The sequence below is a fragment of the Tetrao urogallus genome (assembly GCF_951394365.1).
Source record: "Tetrao urogallus genome assembly, chromosome: 1".
Taxonomy (NCBI): domain Eukaryota; kingdom Metazoa; phylum Chordata; class Aves; order Galliformes; family Phasianidae; genus Tetrao; species Tetrao urogallus.
This window is the reverse complement of record NC_136813.1, coordinates 164,819,826-164,841,395: the sequence shown is the minus strand read 5'-3', so window position 1 is coordinate 164,841,395 and position 21,570 is coordinate 164,819,826. Positions and strand designations below refer to the sequence as shown.

At 39.8% G+C, this 21,570-nt stretch overlaps 1 protein-coding gene across 2 annotated transcripts in view; it reads left to right on the top strand.

Annotated features, from left to right (window-relative positions):
- PDZRN4 (PDZ domain containing ring finger 4) overlaps positions 1–17,527 on the top strand; it is a gene marked incomplete at both ends in the record, with an annotated part of 240,128 nt that extends 222,601 nt beyond the window's left edge. For both annotated transcript variants that reach the window (XM_079540361.1, XM_079540362.1), the window contains 4 exons: positions 1,319–1,381; positions 4,636–4,737; positions 7,871–7,987; positions 16,001–17,527. In XM_079540361.1, the coding sequence (XP_079396487.1) occupies positions 1,319–1,381; positions 4,636–4,737; positions 7,871–7,987; positions 16,001–17,527 (1,809 nt within the window). The remainder of the gene's footprint in view (positions 1–1,318; positions 1,382–4,635; positions 4,738–7,870; positions 7,988–16,000) is intronic.
- Between the last annotated feature and the right edge of the window lie 4,043 nt (positions 17,528–21,570).

Sequence of the window (21,570 nt, the reverse complement as noted above, 5' to 3'; positions counted from 1 at the left end):
AAGATGGTTGTTTTCCTGGATAAAGCAGAACTCTTATGAGTCCAAGCTCACTAATGATTGTTATAGTTTCCCAGATTGACATTTTTATGACTTGTTGTACCATATTCTGGATGAAGCACATTGACAGAATTAATTGGTAGAGAGTTTTCTCCTGCTTAATAAACAAGGATGGAGAGAAAGTTCGTCTTTCACAGGCCAGAAGCAGTGTCAAAGAAGCTGAAAAGCACAGCCCTAGAACTAGTATAAGTATAGAGTAAGAACTAGTAAGTATAAGTATAGAACAAAGTATAGAACTAGTATAAGTCTTCCAACAGTTGTATGGGTGCTGCTGTTAAAGTCTGACCTGTGAAGAGAAATAAAATGCAGGAACCTTCTAATACACTCCAGAACTGTATGTGAAATGTGCTAGTTTTCCTACGTGGTAGATATTTCTCAGACCTTTTTTAAAGTGACTGCAATTCTATTGTCTTTCATACTTGATTAAACATTTAAGAAATATTTTTTTCTATGATAGTGCATGAGAAGAAAATGATATCTAACAGCTGCAGAGGATGTAACCTGCAAACAAATGCTAAACTCAAATGTTTTGTTTGAAAAAAATAGCTTATGGCACATTGAAGCAAAATAAATGATTCAAGATATCCATCGAATGAAAGGTGATAGATCGAACTGCCCTGCAATGAACAGTAGGTCATTGCTCAGGGATGAGCTATAGTGACTTTGATAAACTGTTAATGGAGCTCTAAACTTCTATTTAGGTTAAACGAACTTAAAATTAACTGGCTCAGACCAGAAACATTATACAGAACTTGTGAGTGATCTATACAGAATAGATCCTTTGGGATTTTTCGCTGTTTCCTTGAGAACTGCAAAATTCCAGAGGAAATAACAGCTTGATAACTGAAGCAATCATTTAGTAATAAATATTTTCATGCAAGAAAAATAATCCTGCTTTTTCCTAAAGACAGGCCCATCTGTATGGTGGCATCAATGGCTACAGAATCACCACAGCCCATAGTGAACTTCCAGAGCAGAGGGTCTCTGTAGTTAATTTTTCCAGCTGAAGGTTAATGTCTACAGTGGCATAGAACAGTATTAATCTGACAGTGATATGCTCCTGACCCATTCAGTCTTTAGGTTTTTGTCTCAAACAAGCTTATACAATTATTTAACGAACTGTTGAGTTCATGGGGTTGTAAAAAAAGATTTAAATTGCCTCTGTACAGAGCAAAAAAGGCATGTTTTCAAATTCAGCAGCTGTAATTGGTTTCCAGTAATAATATTTTAATGTTCAGTTACTGAATGTTGTCCTATGCAGGTTGATCCAAACAGCATTGCTGCCAGAGATGGACGGATCCGTGAAGGAGACCGCATTTTGCAAGTATGTGACAATAGCCTCTTTCCTAAACTCTTTCTTCAAACATACAGAGCTGTCTTCTCTGTGGACTGTTAATGAGGGAAGGTGGTTCTCTTTGTTACTGTGATCGATGAGAAAATCCATGTCTGTCTGTTTTTTAACACAATAGCTGGGAGCTAAAGTGCGTGTACTGAAAAATGAGAATGACAAACTTGTTCTGGCTCATGCCCTTACATCCCATGTATCTCATTGCTGTATTTATTAGCAAATCTCATTTTCCCTATGTGCATCTCAGTGTCAAATTCAAAATACGGATCCAGAAAACATAAATGCAGGTGTCAGAAATTTGCTGATCATTCACTGATTGCAGAAATTTGGGTAAAACTCACTTGAGCTGAGCATTGATGGTAAGAATTTTCACACAAAAGATGTGTTGTCCATAATGGATGATCTTGAATGTACTTGAGCAGGGCGTTCACTTGGCTTTTGTTAATATTTTCTTTTCTCTGCCAATAAAACAACACTGTTGGGGGGTTCTTTGCTGATCTACCATCTTGGCTTTTTTCTTCTCTTTGGTTTCTTCTCATTCAGAGAGCTGCCTTTGCAGCTGTCCTGCACATAGGTTTGTGCAATAAGTCACAGGACCCATAGCCCAGGTCTGGAGGAGTGAATGCAGGTAATGTATGGATAGGGGAATAGCTGGAATGGCAGTGGGTTTGTGTTCTGAACGGTCAGTGACAATTCTGAACTGATAACAAAATCACAAAATAGCTACCAAAAATCAGTCAATTGGAAACTTCTTTATTACAGCATCTTAGGTCTAGTTTCCAGTCTATTTCCCTTGTATTTTTATTTTATTTTTCCAGAAATAGCTGCTGGTAATGACAGGTTGCTTTTCTGTAAACAGTTTTGGAATTGCCCTTCTTTAACATTAGGTTTCTGGTTGTCACAAGTTCCTTCTCTCCAGTCTTCTCATTTTTGCAGCTAGCATCTTTGTTGAAATCTCTAGTTGTATTTCTCACCCTCGTATCAGCTTTAGAATTGTAGCTAATCTCCTGAGCACAGTAGGATGTGGCTGTGGGACCACACTGAAGACTGGGAGTAAGAGTGGAAAAGTCAGTGTGCTGTTTTCCATGTCTTCTTATAAAATATCCACTGAAGGAAGTAAACAAAATATAGTGGTGCTTTTAACTTTAAAAAATCAGAGAAAAATCCTGTTTATTCAACCAAGTAGAAACCATGTTCATTGTTCATTCCTCACCTATGCACTTTAAGTAAATTGAAGGTAGATTCATTTCCTGCTATTCTCCTTTATTTCTGAAATTTCTGGATGAAGTGGAAAGCTATGAGCAGCTCAGGCAAACATTCACAAATTGCTTAAGAAATTTATTTCAATTGTGAGTAAAGACTCCAGAGGTGAGAGAAAGCATAGGTAATTCTGCTGTGTTCTTGTAGGCTGGAGCATTACTTTAATGTCAGTGCTGATATATAGCTATGAGTTTGATCATTAAAGTTAATACCCAGAGAGTTATGTGGGGTTTACTTTCATATCTGAAAACACATTGACCCTCTATCTACTCTTATTGATGAGATAACTCAGAGAAATAGAAGGTGACAGTGCCATTATCGGGGATTATACCGAGGCTGGGAGCAAGGCAGAGCTGTGAGCATGGGGGCATTTGATGGGGGCAGAAGATGGCATTGCTTACAGCTAAAGGGGGATAGTATTTTGTGCATTTCTCACAAAACTACAGTGGATTTCCTCACGAGGCTGGAACTGTCCCCTTCCCATTCTCGCAAACATCACGCAACCTCTCCAGTCACCTTCTCAGTCCTCTTAAAGATATTAAGTCTGGATATTTCATGTCAAATATTATGAAGCCAAGGGAAAAAAAATTATTAGGACAGTCCCAGTGAAACTCCCTAAACTTTTGCTGGTTTTAGCTGTGAAACTCCAGTCTAACAAATGCTGTCCTCGGAGATGTGATCTCCGTGACTGAATTCCTGCTTGTTCCCCAGTGATGGCTCCACTGGTGTGCAGTCAGCAGGGCTGTGGTCTCTGGGTGGTTGCCCAGCTGATAGGACTTGCTGGAGCAGCTGCTGTGGCTTGGGGTGTTTGGATAAGCTGGAGATCTGCTCCTGGCTCTCACGATCTATGTTGTGGCGTTTTGGGTTAGGGCAGTTCTGTGTCGCCAAAGACTTGCCTGGTCTCCTTTATTTCTGAAATTTCTGGAAGAAGTGGAAAGCCATGAGCAGCTCATCATTACCCCTTTGTGTAACCTGTGTAGTGTCTCAAACATTTACTCAATGCCAGTTGGATGCTCAGGGTAGAACAGGTTAATCTGAGTTAAAGCTGTATTTTGTGTCTTAATTTTCAGGCCTACACACACATAGAGAAGTATGACGTTCTCTTTACTTTTCAGAAAGAAAATTCCTGCTACTTACAAGAGATGAAGTATTGGGCACAGTATTATTTGTCCCAAATGTTCATGTCTTTCCACCTTCCCATTTTGTTTGCACCCATTTTCAAACAGACTAATTATTTTTTCACTACCACAATTGGAATAATCCACTTCTTCAGATTCGGACAAAACTAAATACATACGGAAAATACAATTTGCACATAGTCACAGCCATGTCTGTTTCGATGAGGTGACAGAACAGCAGAAAGGTAACAAGAACAGCACATTCTTATTGGAGAACTATTTCTATTTTGATTATCCCCTGGCAAGGGGGATACGTATGTTTTGTGTGTGGTTCTGGATACTAATCTATCCACACAAATGTAAAATGATTAAATGGAGCAGCAATAAGCAGTGGCCTGTAAGTATTGCCTGGCAAGAGATAATGCTGCAGCTCCCTAATTGGCCCTCTACACGCACACAGTGTGACTGATTTCAGCTGCGGTATTACCAGTCTTGCTTCCACCAGCACTATTATCTCAGAGTGACACTTCCATTACTCTGAACGAAGAAAGATGAACGTCACCTGTCAGGGGCTGGTTAATTGTGTTGCTAGATGTATGTTACCAGGGCGCAGGTTGGACATTTATGAACATAACTGCTTCCTCTGATGTCCGCCATCCTTCAGCAATCGATACAGCTCTTACAGTAAGCGCATAATTGAGTGAAGGCACTTACCACTGAGGGGCTGAAGATGAGCCCGTTGTGCAAGTTTCATTGTCCATACATTCACCACAAATGAGCTGATATTTGCCCTTTATTGTGTGTTGCTTTGTAGAAATAGAAACTAATGTGCCACTTTCGTTTGTTTTCTAGATTAATGGGCAAGATGTCCAGAATCGAGAAGAGGCAGTGGCATTGCTCTCCAGTGATGAATGCAAGAAAATTGTGTTGCTGGTTGCAAGGCCAGAACTGCAGGTTAGAGTAAATAGATGCACTGAGCCAGGACCTGGGTTATACTGTACATTCACTGTCACCGTAAGTAACGAACTGCTGAGAAGGAGGAATGCCAAAGTTCCTAACAAAAGGAGGAAAAAGATAGTTGCACAGCTTTGCAACTTATAGCCAACAGAGGAAATAATGTAATATTGCCAGGGCTTCTTCACCCAAAGATAAGCAATTTTTTTCAGCAGACAAAATAAGCAGGCATACAAATAAAGCTGACAGCACTAATATGATATTAGTAAAATATGAAGTAGAACTTGAAAACTGTATATTGCTTGTTTGATGATTCTTAGTTGTTCTGGGGATAAACTTCCCATGCTTACCTCAGTCATTTATACGAGCTTACTCAAAGCTGTAGTTTTTCACTGGTGATGGCGCTTTTTATTCTATGCACTTGTAAGCAATTGTTCGCTTATGTACCAGTTATGGAAGTTTCACTACAGTACCATTCAGCAGCTCTGGATCGAATTGTTTTCAAAGTACCCTGGTCACAAAAAAAAAATGCTGGTACATTACAAATCATATCTCAGGAGGTGCTTTTTCAAACACTTTTAGAAATATTTCAATAGTGCTAAAAATAAAATTATGCCATGCCAAGAATATTTCGTATCATTGCAGGGGGAGGTGTTAAGTTGATCATCAAACTAAAGGAGAGGTAGAGTGAAAGAAGAGTACTGTTTGTACTTTCCCTTATATGCTGTTTTTAAGCCATTGCAAAGCAAAAAAGACATTATATTGTCATTGTTCTCTCCATCTGTCAGCAGTTCAAGCGAAGTTGGTTATGTTGCCATTTATCTCTGGTGCTATTGTAGCTCACATTGGAAGTTGCAGAAGTTTTAAAGAGTTTTTTCAACATCATTTATTTTTATTTTTCACTTGGATTTTGTTGTTCTGTAGGGAACAGAAACCCACCAACCAATGAAATGCATACTCAGGGAAAATCTGTTCTCTGTATTTGTTTAGATTGGTGAACATTAGAAAAATTATATTGATATGACATAAGAAATTACTTTCTCATACCATTATTGCTTCCCATACTGATGCTCCTTCCATATCACAGGACGCAGTGTACTTTGGTTTGCTGGTTTTTTTTTTGTTGTTTGTTTTTGTTTAGTTTAATTTTTACGTTTGAGTACATATTCATGTAAAACTGAATAAACAGCTATAGTATATCAGAAGTCAGACTGCTGCAAACCTATTTCAGCTAGCTGTTTTGCTTTGAATCTGGTAAAAATAGCAGGATTAAGCAGGCTTTTATTTTCAGATACAAAAAGCTATTGTCAGTATTGCAATCTTGAAGGCTGACTGCTGAGTACATTCATTGGGCAACAGAGAAGAAAACCTTCTTTGGCCATTTATTTGTGTGGTAAATACTGATGGATAATTAAGCTAAGTTTTGAAGCATGTCACTAAAGGGGCGCCTAACCTGTTGTATATGGAAAGAAATAGCACAAGCAGGTGAATTCACACATGTGTAGGTAAGAGTGAAAGTAATGCACATGTATGCTACAGTATATATTATCCGTATTCTAAAAGTTTATCTTAAGGATTCACATTAAGTTAAATTCACCGTCTGCCATGATCAAAGCAGCAGATTTACCCAAGTGAGATCCATCTTTCATCCTCCAGATTTTGTTATCTTTGCAATTTCCTCAAATGTGGTAAATTAAACTGCATTCTTCACAGTAGAGAAGGACTGAGCTCCTGCTTTCCTTGGGAGAAAAAGAAAATGAGAACAGTTAACAAAACTATTGGTCAGTACCACATGTTTCAGAGAATATTTTTAAGTCCCATTAAGGACAAACAAAAATTACATGTCCTAAAGAAAATCCTTCTTCCTTCTAATCCATTCTAATCCTTCCTTCTAATCTTGGGCTGACTTGCCAAGAAAAACTATGAAAGGTTTATGTTCGGCAAAAGCACATTAGACTTTTTGAAGGAAACAGTGATATCCTACCAGCGTTCAGGTGTAAGTACCACACAACACCAATCACTCTCTGTCTAGTTTTGAACTACCACTTGCTGATTTGCTTAAACGTGCTTTGATGCTCTGGTGGCACTTCTGCTGCAGGTGGTGGCCTGTGTTGCACTGATCTGGCTGCCTCGAGACGTGAATAGTTGGTACTGTTGTCACTGTCTAGTGCTTAGGAACGTGCCATCCTTTTGTCACCTTCCTCCTCCTTTCACCAGTGACATAACAATAAATATTGCCTTCTGCTCTTTTCCCACCAGTACAGCCTTTACAGGAGTGTCACTGACTGGTATTTTCCCTGTCAGCGCAGTGCACCATCTGCCAAAGGATTACAGATACAAATGGGCACATACACATGAGCACAATAAGCAAAATGAGAAGAGGAGCATTTTAGGGCAGGGGTGCTGGTTTTGTTAGTGTTGAAAGCTGTGAAGGGGGCAAATGGGATGTGAACAGCGGGTATACTCACTAGATGAAAAATGCAACACTCCCTCCTATCCTTTCACAAGACTGCCTTCACCAAATGTCCAAGTATTACACTTAGGGAAAACACAAACAGATAAGACTTGTTTCCAGGCACACTGTAAGAATAAATATAACGACTCTTCCAGGCACCGCATCTGCCTATTCCCATCTTCTATATGTATGTTAGCCTTGAAGATCAATGGGGAAATTGCAGTAGAAATACAATGCAAGGCTGTTATTGAGGTTGCAGCACTAAGGTACAGCACTGAGGTGGAGGCTGTTGAGAGAAAGAACCTGACTGTCTCATGGTCCTATTAGTAATGATGTCGCTCTTTCAGCACTGGGGCTCTCGGCGGTAATGAACATGACAGCCTCAGGATTATGCACTGTGCCTTTCATACCTTTTGAAAAGAAAAAATGTCTGTGTTGAGCAGTCTCCTTCATTATGAAAGAAAATCAGTCATACTGTTTCAAGAAAGGATAAAAGGCATGAGAGTCCCATTTTTTATCTTTCTTCTTCCTTTTCTGAGAAGCGGACTCCTACCGCCTGGCTTTCTGAAGTGAATCATTATGATAAAAAGAACTAGTCAAGCATTGCCATTTGGGTTTACCCTATTTTAGCATGTGTCCTTGCTGACATAATATAATGTACTAATGTATTGTTTGCAGCTGGAGGAAGGGTGGCTGGATGATGAAAGGAATGAATTCTTGGAGGAGTTGAACTTGGAAATGTTGGAAGAGCAACATAATGAAGCGATGCAGTACACAGCCAATGAGGTGGAGCAGGTAGGACTGCTACTAAATGTGTCATTTGAAATTTTGCTGGGTATACTTCATACTAATAGAGAATGAAGTAGTACACTGTTAAATGGAGTCAAAAGCTTTGGCAGAATTTTATCTCTAAAATGCTCTGAGCTAGGTAAAGCAGAGGGGAACAATAGATATTGAGGCCAAGTATGATAAGTTAGCAAATGATTTAAGAAGCTTGGATAAGTGCAGATTTCTCTCTCTCTCTCTTTTTTTTTTTTTTTTTTTTTTTCTTTTTTTCTGGGCTCTCCAAATAATATTAATATTTATTGCTTTCTTTAACACTGAAGTGTTTGGGCTTTATGTTGATTAATTAGTGGATTGGATCAGTGTGGCATGTAGAGCTCTGAGCTGGGATAGGTGCCACTCTTTTTGTACACATGCAAGGTATGAGCCAGCCCACGTACCAGGGAGCATGTAAGCTAACTTATAAATGAGATAAAAGAGGTGTTTAAAAGAAACAACAGGTGTTTTGGTAACACAAGTGTATTTTTCTTACACCAGCAGTGCACTGCTTATCATTTGTTTTGTTAATGGAAACAAAGGCGCATACTGTTAACATAGTCTCAGATTGCTGCTAGCCTTTTATCTGCCCATATGCACTGTTAGTGGTGCAGCTCTGGCAAAGTTACACGTGCAGCCCTCAGACGTACAGTTTAATCAAAGGATCTTCAATAAAATTGTACTTTATTGTGAAAGGCGTAAGAGACCTTATCCGTTCCTGAAGCAGATGATGTGTCAGCATGCATACCCATGTGGAGCCAAGGACATAATATCCCACCACATCTCCTAGCTTCTGCATGTGTGCAGCTGGGGAGAAACTCTTTTTCTAACCACAGAAATTTCCAACTTGAATTTTTTCCCTGTTTTGAATTGTTTGAAAGCAAAGCCTGAGGCATTTTCCTTTGAAGTGAAGAGGGAGAGACTCTGAGAGCCTTCCTTCCTCTGCAAACCAGGGAAATTATTTCACAGAATCACAGGATATCCCAAGTTGGAAGGGACCCACGAGGATCATTGAGTCCAACTCCTGCCTCCACATAGGACCACTCAGCATTCAAACACCGTTACGTCTGAGAGCATTGTCCAAACACATTTTGAACTCCTACAGCTCTGTGCCACAGCCCTGGGCAGCCCGTTCCATGCCCACCACCCTCTGATGCAGACCCTTTCCCCAACCCCAGCTGCCCTCCCCTGGCACAGCCCCACGCTGTTCCCTCGGGCGCTGTCGCTGTCACACAGAGCAGAGCTCAGCGCTGCCCCTCTGAGGAGCTGCAGCCGCCATCAGGCCCCCCTCAGCTCCTCTGCTCTGGGCTGAGCAAACCCAGGGACCTCAGCTGCTCCTCATACAACTTGCCCTCTCGAATCTTCACCACCTTCATAGCCTTGTAGCCTTACTTTGGGTATTTGCTAGCAGTATTATGACATCTTCATATTGTGGAATCCAAAACTGCTCACAGTATTTGTCTGATGGGAGACCTGGCTTCAAATCCTGCACTGCTTGCTCCATGCTGGGGACTTGAACTTGTTTTTAGCCCATTCCATCCCCCCCTCTCCTTCTACTTTGATGCTGTTGATAACTCCCATTAAATCTATTCACTTTACACAAATTAAATATTCATTGGGACAGAGACATTGATAGAATAGCTAAGCAATTAAGTCTATTATCTGGAATATGATAGACCAGATTACAAATCCTTGATCTTACAAGCATTTAATTATTCACACAAAGTGGAATAACTCCAGTGTCAGAGGTGAAGGGAGCCTTACAATGGAATATGCATTGGCCTTTTAAGTAATGATTCTCTTTTCCAGGCAGTGATCCAAGTCTTGCTTTCCCAGGTTCAATGTGCTAAATACTGCACTGCTAACCAGTCTGACCTGATATTTGGCATCTTTTTTTTTTATTTTTTTAACCAGAAACTGTTGTTTTTTTCACTGAATTTCGTTTATGGATAGTGTTCATTACTGAATGATGATGTTCTATGTGGCAATTTCATCAAATGCTGTGAGATTTTTTTTTCCCATTGAAGTCTTAGACTAGGAATATTTTTCCCCTATTGAGATTTTATATTATGGCAGAAGAGAGCTACACTTGAAAAGATTATGGTCTGTAAGTATGTGTCTGACACTGCATTGCTTGAAGTAATTCTAGAACAGCCAGACAGTTCTTTGCCCTTCTGATGAGTAATTGAATCAACCAAATGCAGCTAGATGTGTAATGGGCCGTTAGTAATTTGTGACAGCTGCTGTCTCTCCATACTCTATTGTAGTGACTCGGCAACTCAGAAAACTAGTTCTTTACTCCTTTCCTAGCCTTGTTAGGCCAGGAAATCCAGCAGTCTTCTGAGGTGAATCATATAATACATTGGAATAATGAAACTCTCTCACTGCAGCTGCAAGTGGCCAAGCTGAGTAGCCTTAAGCTCCCAGGTTGGCCACAGAGATTTTGCTGCAACATTAGCCTTAATTTTTGAACAGTTTTCTGGTTTCATAATATCTGACCATCATGAATCATATGATCTGCAGGAATGAATGCATATAGTAGCAGGCTATCCTTCCAAATATTAATCTTTTTTATCAACAGCATTTGAACATTTGGTATGAGCTGTCAGAGGAAGGATTGGTACAGTTTGTAAAAGAAGAATGGTATAGAATTAATCGGATAGTCCTGTCCTTTTTGTGTTTTTTAGCCACTCTATAGAATTTAATCAAGAATTGTATCTTCTCCGAAAAACCTAAAGGAAATATGTAATTCTTCATTTTTTATAATTCATTTTATTCCTTCCCCATTAGAACATCGCAGCCCATCGTGTAGCAGTGATAACTTTGATATGAATACCATACATTTGCCATGCAGAAATTCTTATCAGTACCATGGAATATATCAAAACCTATTAAGAAAAGAAAGAATTGGATAAAACTATTCATTCCAGTTCATTCAAAGCTGAAGTGCAGTGAAAATATCTGGGGAATTTTTTTTATTTTTTTTTTTGAGACAGAGAGAGAGAGGTCTGTTTCAAAAGAGCAGCATTGTTTGCAGAAGAGCATTTTACCTTCTAAAGCACAACTGAAATCAGTTCCAGTCTTCCCCTGTGATGGGTGTATCTCGTGATTAGCCTGCCACTGGAGATTCCTCTCATTGTGGTCAGCCTCCCTTTTACTCTCAGACTGACCAGGGAGCCCAGGCTGATTAAAAGCCTTCACTGAATCTCACTGCTTTCAAACTTCAGTAGCAGGGTGGGCTATGAATCACAATATGCATCCTAAGTTGTAAAATTAGAATAGAACAGTGCCCAAATTCCTGCAAGATTAGCCATTTTATAGGCATGAATGCTTGCTGGAGCATCTTTTGTGGTTCATTTATTGTTTGATTGTACACACTGCCAGGTTTGCATTCTCATTATCTGAGTGCTCGCTGCAAAGATGAGGCCTAAGGATTCCTTTGATATTTCAAACAGAAATAATTGTACCCAAGATTGACAATGTATGTTTGAAAACAAACACTTTGTTTGGAATAGATAACATAGACAAAAGCAGCACATTGGTATTTGAAGACCATCTTCTGGTTTGCAAAAGGGACCTAACCTGAAATTAAGCTTCAAAACAAAATGAAAATAATCTTATACTGTAAAAGACTGCTCAGCCTGCACACTTTCAGGGTCTCTGTCAAAGATAACAAGTCCAGTGCAGAAAAGCCAGGGACTATCTTGCACAAATCACAGAGGATTTTTGTAAAAGTTTCTCAAAAACACACAGAAACTTTCAGTTTTATTGTTTGAGCTTGCTGCATGTATCTGTTTCCTGGGGAAGAAGTTAACTTATTTTCAGTGTCTGCTTTAGACAGAGAAGGATCTAAACAGACAATTGTTTCTTCTTGACAGGGAGAGGAATCCAGGGGTGACTACCTTCCATTCAGGTGTCTGTACCATAGACATTTTTGATCAGGTGATTCCCACCTATTTGATTTCCAATAGACTCAAAAGATGGATTTTACTTTAATTACATCTTTTGTGTGTGTGTGTTGATTATGCAAAGTAGAGGCAATTTGTTATGCTCACTCCATCTAGATCATGTGGAAGTTGAAGGAGCAAAATTTAAATCACTGATTAAAGTGGTATAGAAAATGAGCCCCAAATTCTGAAAGTGTTGATTGCATGAGCCCATACTGTAAAGTTTCTTTAAATGCCTGTGCAAACAGATACATTAAAGGATTTTTCAGATATACCCAAACATCTGGTGGTGTGGCACCATGCTGGAGATACCAGAGGAAGGTCTATAATAATATGATGTGGCTCAGCACCTGGAAGCTGTATAACTGTTCTAGCACAGTGTGTATAAGCCACTCTGAAGTGTAAGCTGAGTTTAGTCACATAGACACAAACTGTGTTGTGTCATTCCCCATTGGTGTCAGCAAATGGATTTTGGCCATCCTCCTTCACTCGATCTACTAGTGATGTAGAATGTGACATTCAGACAGGCACCCAAATTGCTGGTTATTCTGCAGCAAGGCCATCCCAGGGTCCAGTGGACTGACCTTGCATCTGTTCTTGAATATTCTCCAGAGCAATAAGAGCCATAGGTGACACTGTGTTGTGGCCAGAGTGCACACTCAAACTCTGCTGAAAAAATTGAAAACAGAAGACACAAATACAAGCTGAAGCAGCTTCAAAGCAGGTGAAAGAGGGGACCAGAATAGTTGATATAGCAGCACTCGCTTGGAAGACATAAATAGGGAATAAAAATGAAATTAAACACAAATCTCTAGCACTTCTGATGAATGCCCTAGACACTTCCTTGGTTGGATCGCCCTTCTTTCTGATTACTCTGGAATTTCATGAAGAATTTCGTAGGCAGCAAATTTTTGTCTGTGTAAAATCTGAAATTTTGTAACTTAAAAATAGCTGATGTCTGAAGAGTTGAGATCCCATCACTTCTCCACATACTCATGAAGAGAGAACTAAATTGTTGCGACCACTTTGGAAATATTTAATGAGCCTTAACAACAACATAAAATAAACTGCTGCTCTCTCGCAACAATGTATAAGTTGAGGAAAGAAAGATTAGATAAATTATTATAATTAATTATTGCTGAATAATTCTGCAGTACTTAGTTATTTAGAGTGTTACTAGTTCTATTCTTCATATTCCTTCTTCCTCCGACAAGATGTCCTCACATTTAAGTGGCTAAGTAGAACGATCTGACAGCATCTCAGACAGGGGAAATATGATGGCTGCTCCAAAAGTAATGTTTTCTATTTTATTATGTTGGCCCCTGACATCAGAGGCAGATGTTGATGGTTTGTCAGTAAAGGTTGAATCTTACCACTGATATTCGATAACAGTTTGTTGCTTTGCAACAGATGGCAGCAGAGGGGAAGTCTGACAATCTGGGGTCTGACACAGAGGTGCTTATGAGGCAAGAGTGTATAACTGAATTCACACATGCAGAAAAAATTGCACCCATTGACATTCATTGACTTGCTGAATATTTCTGGAGACCAAACAGTGCATATGAGCATAGTGAGGCAGTGGATGATGCATTTTTGCAGTGGTGACAGCAATGTGAAAGACAAGCCATGTTCCAGACAGCCATGCATAACTGTCATACCACAAAATGAAGAGTGTCTCGATCAGCTCATCCATGCAAATCAGAGGATTACAGCCAGGAAACTGTGAATATCAGCTTCAGGGCATTGGAATGACGGCAGCATTTTAATGTTTCAAAGTCAAAACTACTATTGAGTGTCAGCACGTGAATTCCCCATCAAATAAACGCTTTGTGATGCAGCCCTTGGAGGGTAGATGATGTGCAGTGTCTTTTGGGATAATCGAGGAGTGATACTTATGGATTTCCTGGAATGCAAACAAACCATCAGCTGTGACCATGACATCATAACGCTGACTAAGCAGAAGGTTTGAACTTCTGGAGTAAGGCCAGAGAAGAAGACAATTGTTCTCCTGCAACACAATATGCCAAGCCCCAAGACCGTGAAGCACATTGAAATCTTGGTTGGAGTGTCCTACTACACCTACCATATAGTCCAGATTTGGTGCCTTCTGACTCCCATCTGTTCAAGTTGATGAACGATGGAGTTGTGTGGGCAATATTTTCCTAGCAGTGATGCCATCATAGCATCTGTGAAAAAGCAGATCACTTCCACTGGTACAGATTTTTATGACTGTGTCATGAGGGCTCTTATTCATTGCTGGCATAAATGCACAGCTAATGGTGGTGACTATGTTGAAAAATATTGTTCTGTAGCTGAAAAAATTCTCTATCAAATAGTATTATTGTGTTCTCAGTATCTGTTGTAGTATCTCTGGAAATTAGTCAGAGGCAGTACTTTTGGGGAGTCTACATATGTGCCAGTAAATTTTGAAAATTTTGGCAGATACGACACCCAAATATGTATGGGAATTAAGCTCTTGTGTGCCTTGTTATTAGTTGTATGTTGTATGTACAAAATGATGAGTATGAACTCCTTGCTACTATTATAAGGATAAATATGTTTTTTCAAGTCTTGTCTGAGAACACATTGCTAAAACACTCTTTTAGAGATTTGTAGCTGGTCCATCACAGACACTAGATTATCTTGTTTGCTTCTTTCAGTATTTATCTTATTCTACTATTACTGTGTATTTGGGGGTGAAGGTTATCTTTGTTTTCCTCAGACTAGGCCATTATTTTTTCCTTGTGACTGAAGAAAAGAAACCAGCTGAAAGGTGTGTGGTGTGATCGTGGGGTACACAAGAAGACAAGAGAAAGGAGGAGATGGGAGACATGTTTTCATCCTGTTTTACTGTCTGTCATAGAAGAGAAAAAGGGAATTATGTCAGTGTCCTCTTTGAATTTGTTTCCTTTCATTGGGTACACTGTACATTTTTCTCCCATAATTATTCCTACCATTATACGTAATTATGCAATTATACCTCCAAACGAAAAAAAGCATTTGGTTGATACTATATGCACTTATATTTGGTGAATAGGCCATATAAATTGCACTCTGGCTGATTACTCTCTGAGAGGAGTAAAGGGAAATTCTTTTCATATCCTGTTTGAAAAATAAAAAGCACGTGTCTCTTCAGAGAGACATTATTTCACATTCTTTGAATTAAAAGAATATAAATAGGTTAGGTACAGTGATTGGGTGTTAATTAAAAAACGACAGTTTAAGAACTTGACATCATGCCCATGGCAAGCACTCAGTGTTGTTGTACGCTTAATGGTAAAAGGCTGTTTTTATTTCTAAGGAAAATAAACTCCAACTAGGGAATAGAAATGATCTCCAGAGATGTATGAGAGAGAAGTCTACTTGAGCAAAATCTAGGAATTCAAAATGAACAGTCTTTCAGAAAAAGACTACTCAATGCACGAAGTAGGAGACAGGAATACTGAGGGTGTAGTAGAACAGGCTGGCCTGCAGTCTTCCATGCTGCCCATCTTCGTGAAGCATATAAAGAGTCCTCAGATAAAAAAATGCTCCACTGATGAAAGCAGTCTTTTCATACCCTCTTAGGTTGCACTAGTCATTCTTAGATTGGCTGCTTGCTCTATTTGTATGTATGTATGTATTTATTTAGTTATTTTTGAAGTGATATCAGCACTGAAGCTTTTTTCCAAGTTTGAGAAGATCTCATCTCCACCAGTCTCTGGCCATTATCCAAAATCAAAAACAGTGCACCATCTGGTAATCATTATCTTCAAGCATTGCAAAGAGGTGGCTTAGCTAGAGAGGGAAATGTTTCTTTCCGGACTTCAGAAAATATGTCACTAGTACTGTAATTCATCTGCTTCTCTCAGTATGGCCACCACAGCATGAATCTCAGAAATGTTTCAAAGCCATGAGCACTAGGACTACTGTTTAGTGATCTCTTTTAATTCAGTTTAAATCAGACTCCAGCAATTTAAGCAAAACAGAGCTGGAAAATGTTCTCCTATAATGTGGTCTTTATTTAGTGATGATAGTCACTTTGATTTGCTTATTCTTTTAGCCAAAGAAGCATGAGGAGGAGGATGGAACTACAGACACTGCAACCTCATCATCCAACAATCATGAGAAGGACAGTGGGGTGGGACCTACAGATGAGAGTCTTCGTAACGACGAAAGTTCAGAGCAAGAAAATGCACCTGAAGAGCAGAACGGTGCAACTCTGCAGAACAAACGAGAGCTGGATCATAGCCAAGACACATTAGGAAGTGTTGAGCTCCAATGCAATGAAAGCTTTGTGTCAGGGGAATACATTGAATCTGATTTCATAGGGAACCCAGAGGAGGAGTGTGAAAGATTTCGACAGCTGCTGGAGCTGAAGTGCAAGATTCGAAACCACGGGGAGTATGACCTGTATTACTCAAGCAGCACAATAGAATGCAACAGAAGAGAGCAAGATGGAGTGGAACATGAGCTGCAGCTACTCAATGAAGAGCTGAGGAACATTGAACTCGAATGTCAGAATATCATGCAAGCTCACAGGCTCCAAAAAGTGAGGGATCAGTATGGAGACATTTGGGCTTTGCATGATGAAGGATTCAGGAATTACAACACCAGCATAGACGTACAAAGAGGCAAACTCGATGACATCTTGGAGCACCCTGAGAAGTCTGACAAGGACAGCTCCAGTGCTTACAATACGGCTGAAAGTTGCAGAAGCACCCCTCTGACTGTGGAGCGATCCCCGGACAACTCGCTCCAGAGGATGATCAGCATCACCAACAGGAAAAACCTGAGGAGCACAATTGTGGCTAATCAGTCATCCTCAGGACAAAGCAACAAGGAAACAATCTCAGTCAAAACCAAACCCACTGAGCAAAACAGCACTGCTGAAGACACAATGCTGGCATCAGAAAACAGCAAATTCACAGACCAGGAAAAGCAGAGCACCGAACACATTCCCTACCTGTCCCCATATCACAGCTCTTCCTACAGGTACGGGAATATACCTGCTCATGCCAAGCATTATCAAAGCTACATGCAGCTGATCCAGCAGAAGTCGGCTGTGGAGTATGCCCAGAGCCAGCTCAGCCTGGTGAGCATGTGCAAAGACTCACAGAAGTGTGCGGAGCCTAAGATGGAATGGAAAGTGAAAATAAGGAGTGATGGGACAAGGTATATCACAAAGAGACCAGTTCGAGACAGAATCCTAAAGGAACGTGCCTTAAAAATTAAAGAAGAGCGCAGTGGAATGACGACAGATGATGATACAATGAGCGAGATGAAGATGGGTCGCTACTGGAGCAAAGAGGAGCGGAAGCAGCACTTGGTGAGAGCCAAGGAGCAGAGGAGGCGACGGGAGTTCATGATGCGTAGCAGGCTGGAGTGTCTGAAGGAAAGTCCGCAGAGTGGCAGCGAGGGCAAAAAGGAAATTAACATTATCGAACTAAGTCACAAAAAGATGATGAAAAAGAGAAACAAGAAAATCTTGGACAACTGGATGACAATCCAAGAACTGATGACACATGGTGCTAAGTCTCCAGATGGCACAAGAGTGCACAATGCCTTTTTATCAGTTACTACTGTATGAACACAACTTCTTTCAGAGAGTATACTACCATTTAGGTAGAGTACGATTGCCTCGTTCAATGTGGCATTTTTATATATTTTGTGACTGTTTATAGTTTGATCTTTTTTGTAAGCAAAATTACCTGGTAATTTTTCATTTGTTTTTCATATAATGGTACCTGCTTTATCTGTCAGTCTTTCTATATCCTGCAATATATTCGTATTACTCATTTGTAGGAAAAAAAAAAAAAAAGAAAAGCAAAACAAACAAACAAAAAAAGCAGAGAAGGCAATTAATTTCTTAACCTCATAAGTATCCTGAATTGATATCTGGATTTATTTCTCTAGTTTTCTTTTTTCTACTTTAGTAACAATACCAAAACAAAATGCTTTATACTGTATCCTTGCTTAACAAGTTGTTGAAGTTTCACATCGTAGATTGCATCTGTTTATAAATCATGTGCCACATCCCGTCTTATAGATAAGAACGTCCTTTTTCCAACAACACATTGTACAGTACATTTATTCTATAAATCGCAATTGTATTTGTCCAAGTAAAGTGTAGATGGACAATTCTCCTGTGTTCTGTAGTAGCATTGGTCATGTAGCTAGGCAGTCTGTGGTAATTGTGAAGATGAAAGAGAAATAAATTATTGCTTATCTTTAAGAAAAAAAGGTGAAAAGTTGTTTGATTTCAATTGACTGTTTGCCTTTAAAGGATGATTTATTTTCACCTTGTCTGATTTTTGCAGCATATCTTTCAAGAACACAAGACACAAAAGATACCATAGACTAGTTCTTAGGAATTAGCTTTGCCCTTTTTAGAACACATAGGAGTGAGGTGCTTTGTCTGGCTCGCTGGCTTTTTCTTACCTGCTATTATTAGTCGATTGAATGATTTTTAATATATTGTTGTGCTTTATGCTGTTGGGTAGCTATTTTGGGTCATTTTCCTGGCTGAGCTTGGTATTTGTTCTACACGTGTTCTACATGTTCTATGTGTTCTACACATAGAAAATATAAACAGAGCACATGGCTAACTTTCAGCCAAATCTCATGCATGGGAAGTAACAGTGGTCATCACTGACATTTTCATAGAAGATGAGTTAAGAAAAAATAGAGAATTAATGAATTAATCAAGGAGTTAAGACATTGATTTTGTTGCTGAGGAAGATGTAGGTAGTTTGGAAGTGCCCTAGAGGCTGACTGGTGATGGGGAGCAAGGACAGCTGTCTGCTGCCCAGTATAGTCATTGTCTTTTCCTGTGGCAAAGGCATGTCAGCTGCCAATGGGGCATTTTCTGAGCTGCTGCTTCAGGCAGCCCAGTGAGTCGCAGCAAACTGAAGTGGCTAGTCTTGGGCAGTTTGTGGAGCTTGGAAGCTTTTGGTCAGTACCCCCATTTTTGTTGTCCCAGCCAACGCGGTTCTTATCTGATATGTTTTCAGTAACAGGATTAGGTGCTGAATTCTCTTGGCATCAAGCTTTGAAAGATAAAGATGCAAAAGGACACATTATTCCAAAGCCTTTAATTCTGGAAATCAGTCATTTGTTTTCCAACCACTTCTGGCACTAGAAGGCATTGGCAGTGCTATCTGCATCTTTAGGCACGTAAATACCGTAAGAACACTACTCCCTTAGTGCTCAGGAAAAATATGCCACTCACAGTTCACAGTTTGATAATCAGAATACTCTCCATATCAGTCTCAGGAAAATACCATTCTAAATCCTCTGCTAAAATGTACATAATGAGGAACACTTCCATTTTTTCTTATTAAAGTGGAAAAATTTCGGAATCCAAGAGCAAAAGGAATTGCAGGGTGATAACAGAGCTGTTTCAAGGGTCTGTTACTAGACTACCCCTCCAACAGATCGAATGAACTGTCTTTGACCAGCCTGAGTCATCTAGAAAGATATGCATTCTTCTTTTGAAGACATCAAAGTCACCATTTCCTTTGTTGCATTTCAATAATCACACTTTTAAAAGCAGATCTTGTTCCTAATCAGAATTTGACTACCATCAGTTCCAGATAATAGCTATTGCTATACCTCTCTCTCAAGAACAGGACTGTTTTCTCTCCTTTACTAATTCAGAACAAAATATTACTTTGCCCAAATTCAGAGAAAAATGGGAATCTTCAGAAAATGTAAAGTCATTAATTTATTTCATTGAGAAATAAATTTAGGAAAATCCTTGTCTAAATTAGAGACAAGGTGTAGCTGGATGGGGGTTTTAGATAATAGAAAGTAACTAGGGGAGAAAATATTTATAGAGATAATATAACAAGATATTGTAATATAACAAGACATTGTAAATGGAAATGCATTCAAATCACAGAATCACAGAATTGTAGGGGTTGGAAGGGACCTCCAAAGATCATTGAGTCCAACCCCTCCTGCAAAATGGGCTCCCTACAGCAGGCTGCACAGAATATTCCAGGTGGGTCTGGAATATTTCCAGAGAAGGAGAATCCACAACCACCCTGGGCAGCCTGTTCCAGCGCTCCATCACTTCACTGTGAAGTTCCTTCTCATATTGGTGCAGAACTTCCTACGCTTAAGTTTATGGCCATCTCCCCTGGTCGTGTCCTCACAGACTGCTGAAAAGAGGTTCTGAGGAGCTCTTCTGTTGAAATTCAATAAGAGACAAAGCAAAGACTGAGCAGTGATACAATGATATTTTGTTCTGGGAGAAAAAAAAAAAAAGAACAATAAAATCATAGCGATTAAGCTGTCAGTTTAGATAACTGCATAGGAGGGCAGCAAAAGTGAAAGGATATAGATCAATATTAACTAATGCATCAAGAAAATAATAATATGACCAACACATTCCCCTCCCATTTTTCCTCCCCCAAAACACCATTTCCAGGCCATTGTCAGAGCTGTAGAGCCCACTGTGAAGCTGAGGTCCTGCTGAGCCCTCCTGGTGGCATGTGGACACTGCCTGCCAGAACTACCCATCCTCTCCCTCCTTCTCCAGTCCTTCATCTGGCACTTATCCTCTTCTTTCTTCTCTGGTAGGCCTTAGCAGTGTTTAAGTAACACTTCCTTTCTTCTCTAAGCAGTGTTTGGGAGAAAAAGATTGATGCCTTGATGAAGTGTCTTGATCAGTTCTGGAAGCTGAGGAAATAACCATGCGGCCGCTGCGCTGGGTTGTGATGCTGCCTGTGGTGATGAGAGGGGCAGAGAGGCAGCCAAGGGTTTTGCTGCTCACAGCTGGCAGGACTTGGCATTGTGGTCCTTCATCCCAGCAGCTCTCTATCAGTGAAATTCAGTACCTTTCAATGAGGAAAATAACATTTTAGCACTGAGGCACATTATAAGAGAAGAAACAAATATATATTGTGCCGCCATAAATCTTTTAGAATAGTGTCTTACTGGTTGTGAGAACTAATTTATTTATTTACCTATTTTTGCATGACAGGACATAAAAATAGAAATGCTTTCCAACTGGAACAAGACCAGCTCTTGTCAAAGAGGGTTGCTTGCAGCTCTAGGACAGAGCAAAAGGCATTGAGGAGCTGCATAGGTGTGTTATCACAGCTGGGGAAGGAGTTAATATCCCACTCATCCCTCTCCCAGAGCTGATGCCCAGCTGAGACCAATGGGAGATAATTCTTCCCAAGAAGCCAGCAAGATGGCCTTGTAAAAAGAGTTCTCTTGTGCCCCTTGAAAGCTATACTGCCACCATAGGTAAGGTTGGAATTCCTAGGATTGCTGGATCTTCCTCTTTGGTGTAAGTATCCTTAAAGAGAAAATTATATTTTTAGTGTGTTCGTGTCATTAAGCTAAACCTTCTGAGTCAGGCTATTGTGTTTTTTGAAAGAAAGGAACTGCTAACACATTTGAATTGAATGGGAGCAGAGATGGAAAGTACTCTTTGCTTGATGCATTGCCTTGCCACAATAGGGCTCAGAAGAGATGATACAGCAACATTAGCATTACATTCTAAATAGTGGGGACTGAATTATTCATTAATACCATGATGGCTGACTTTCCTTTTTCACTTTTTTTTAAATAAATGTTTTATGTCCAAACTCCATTTCTACAAATTACACAGCAGCATCC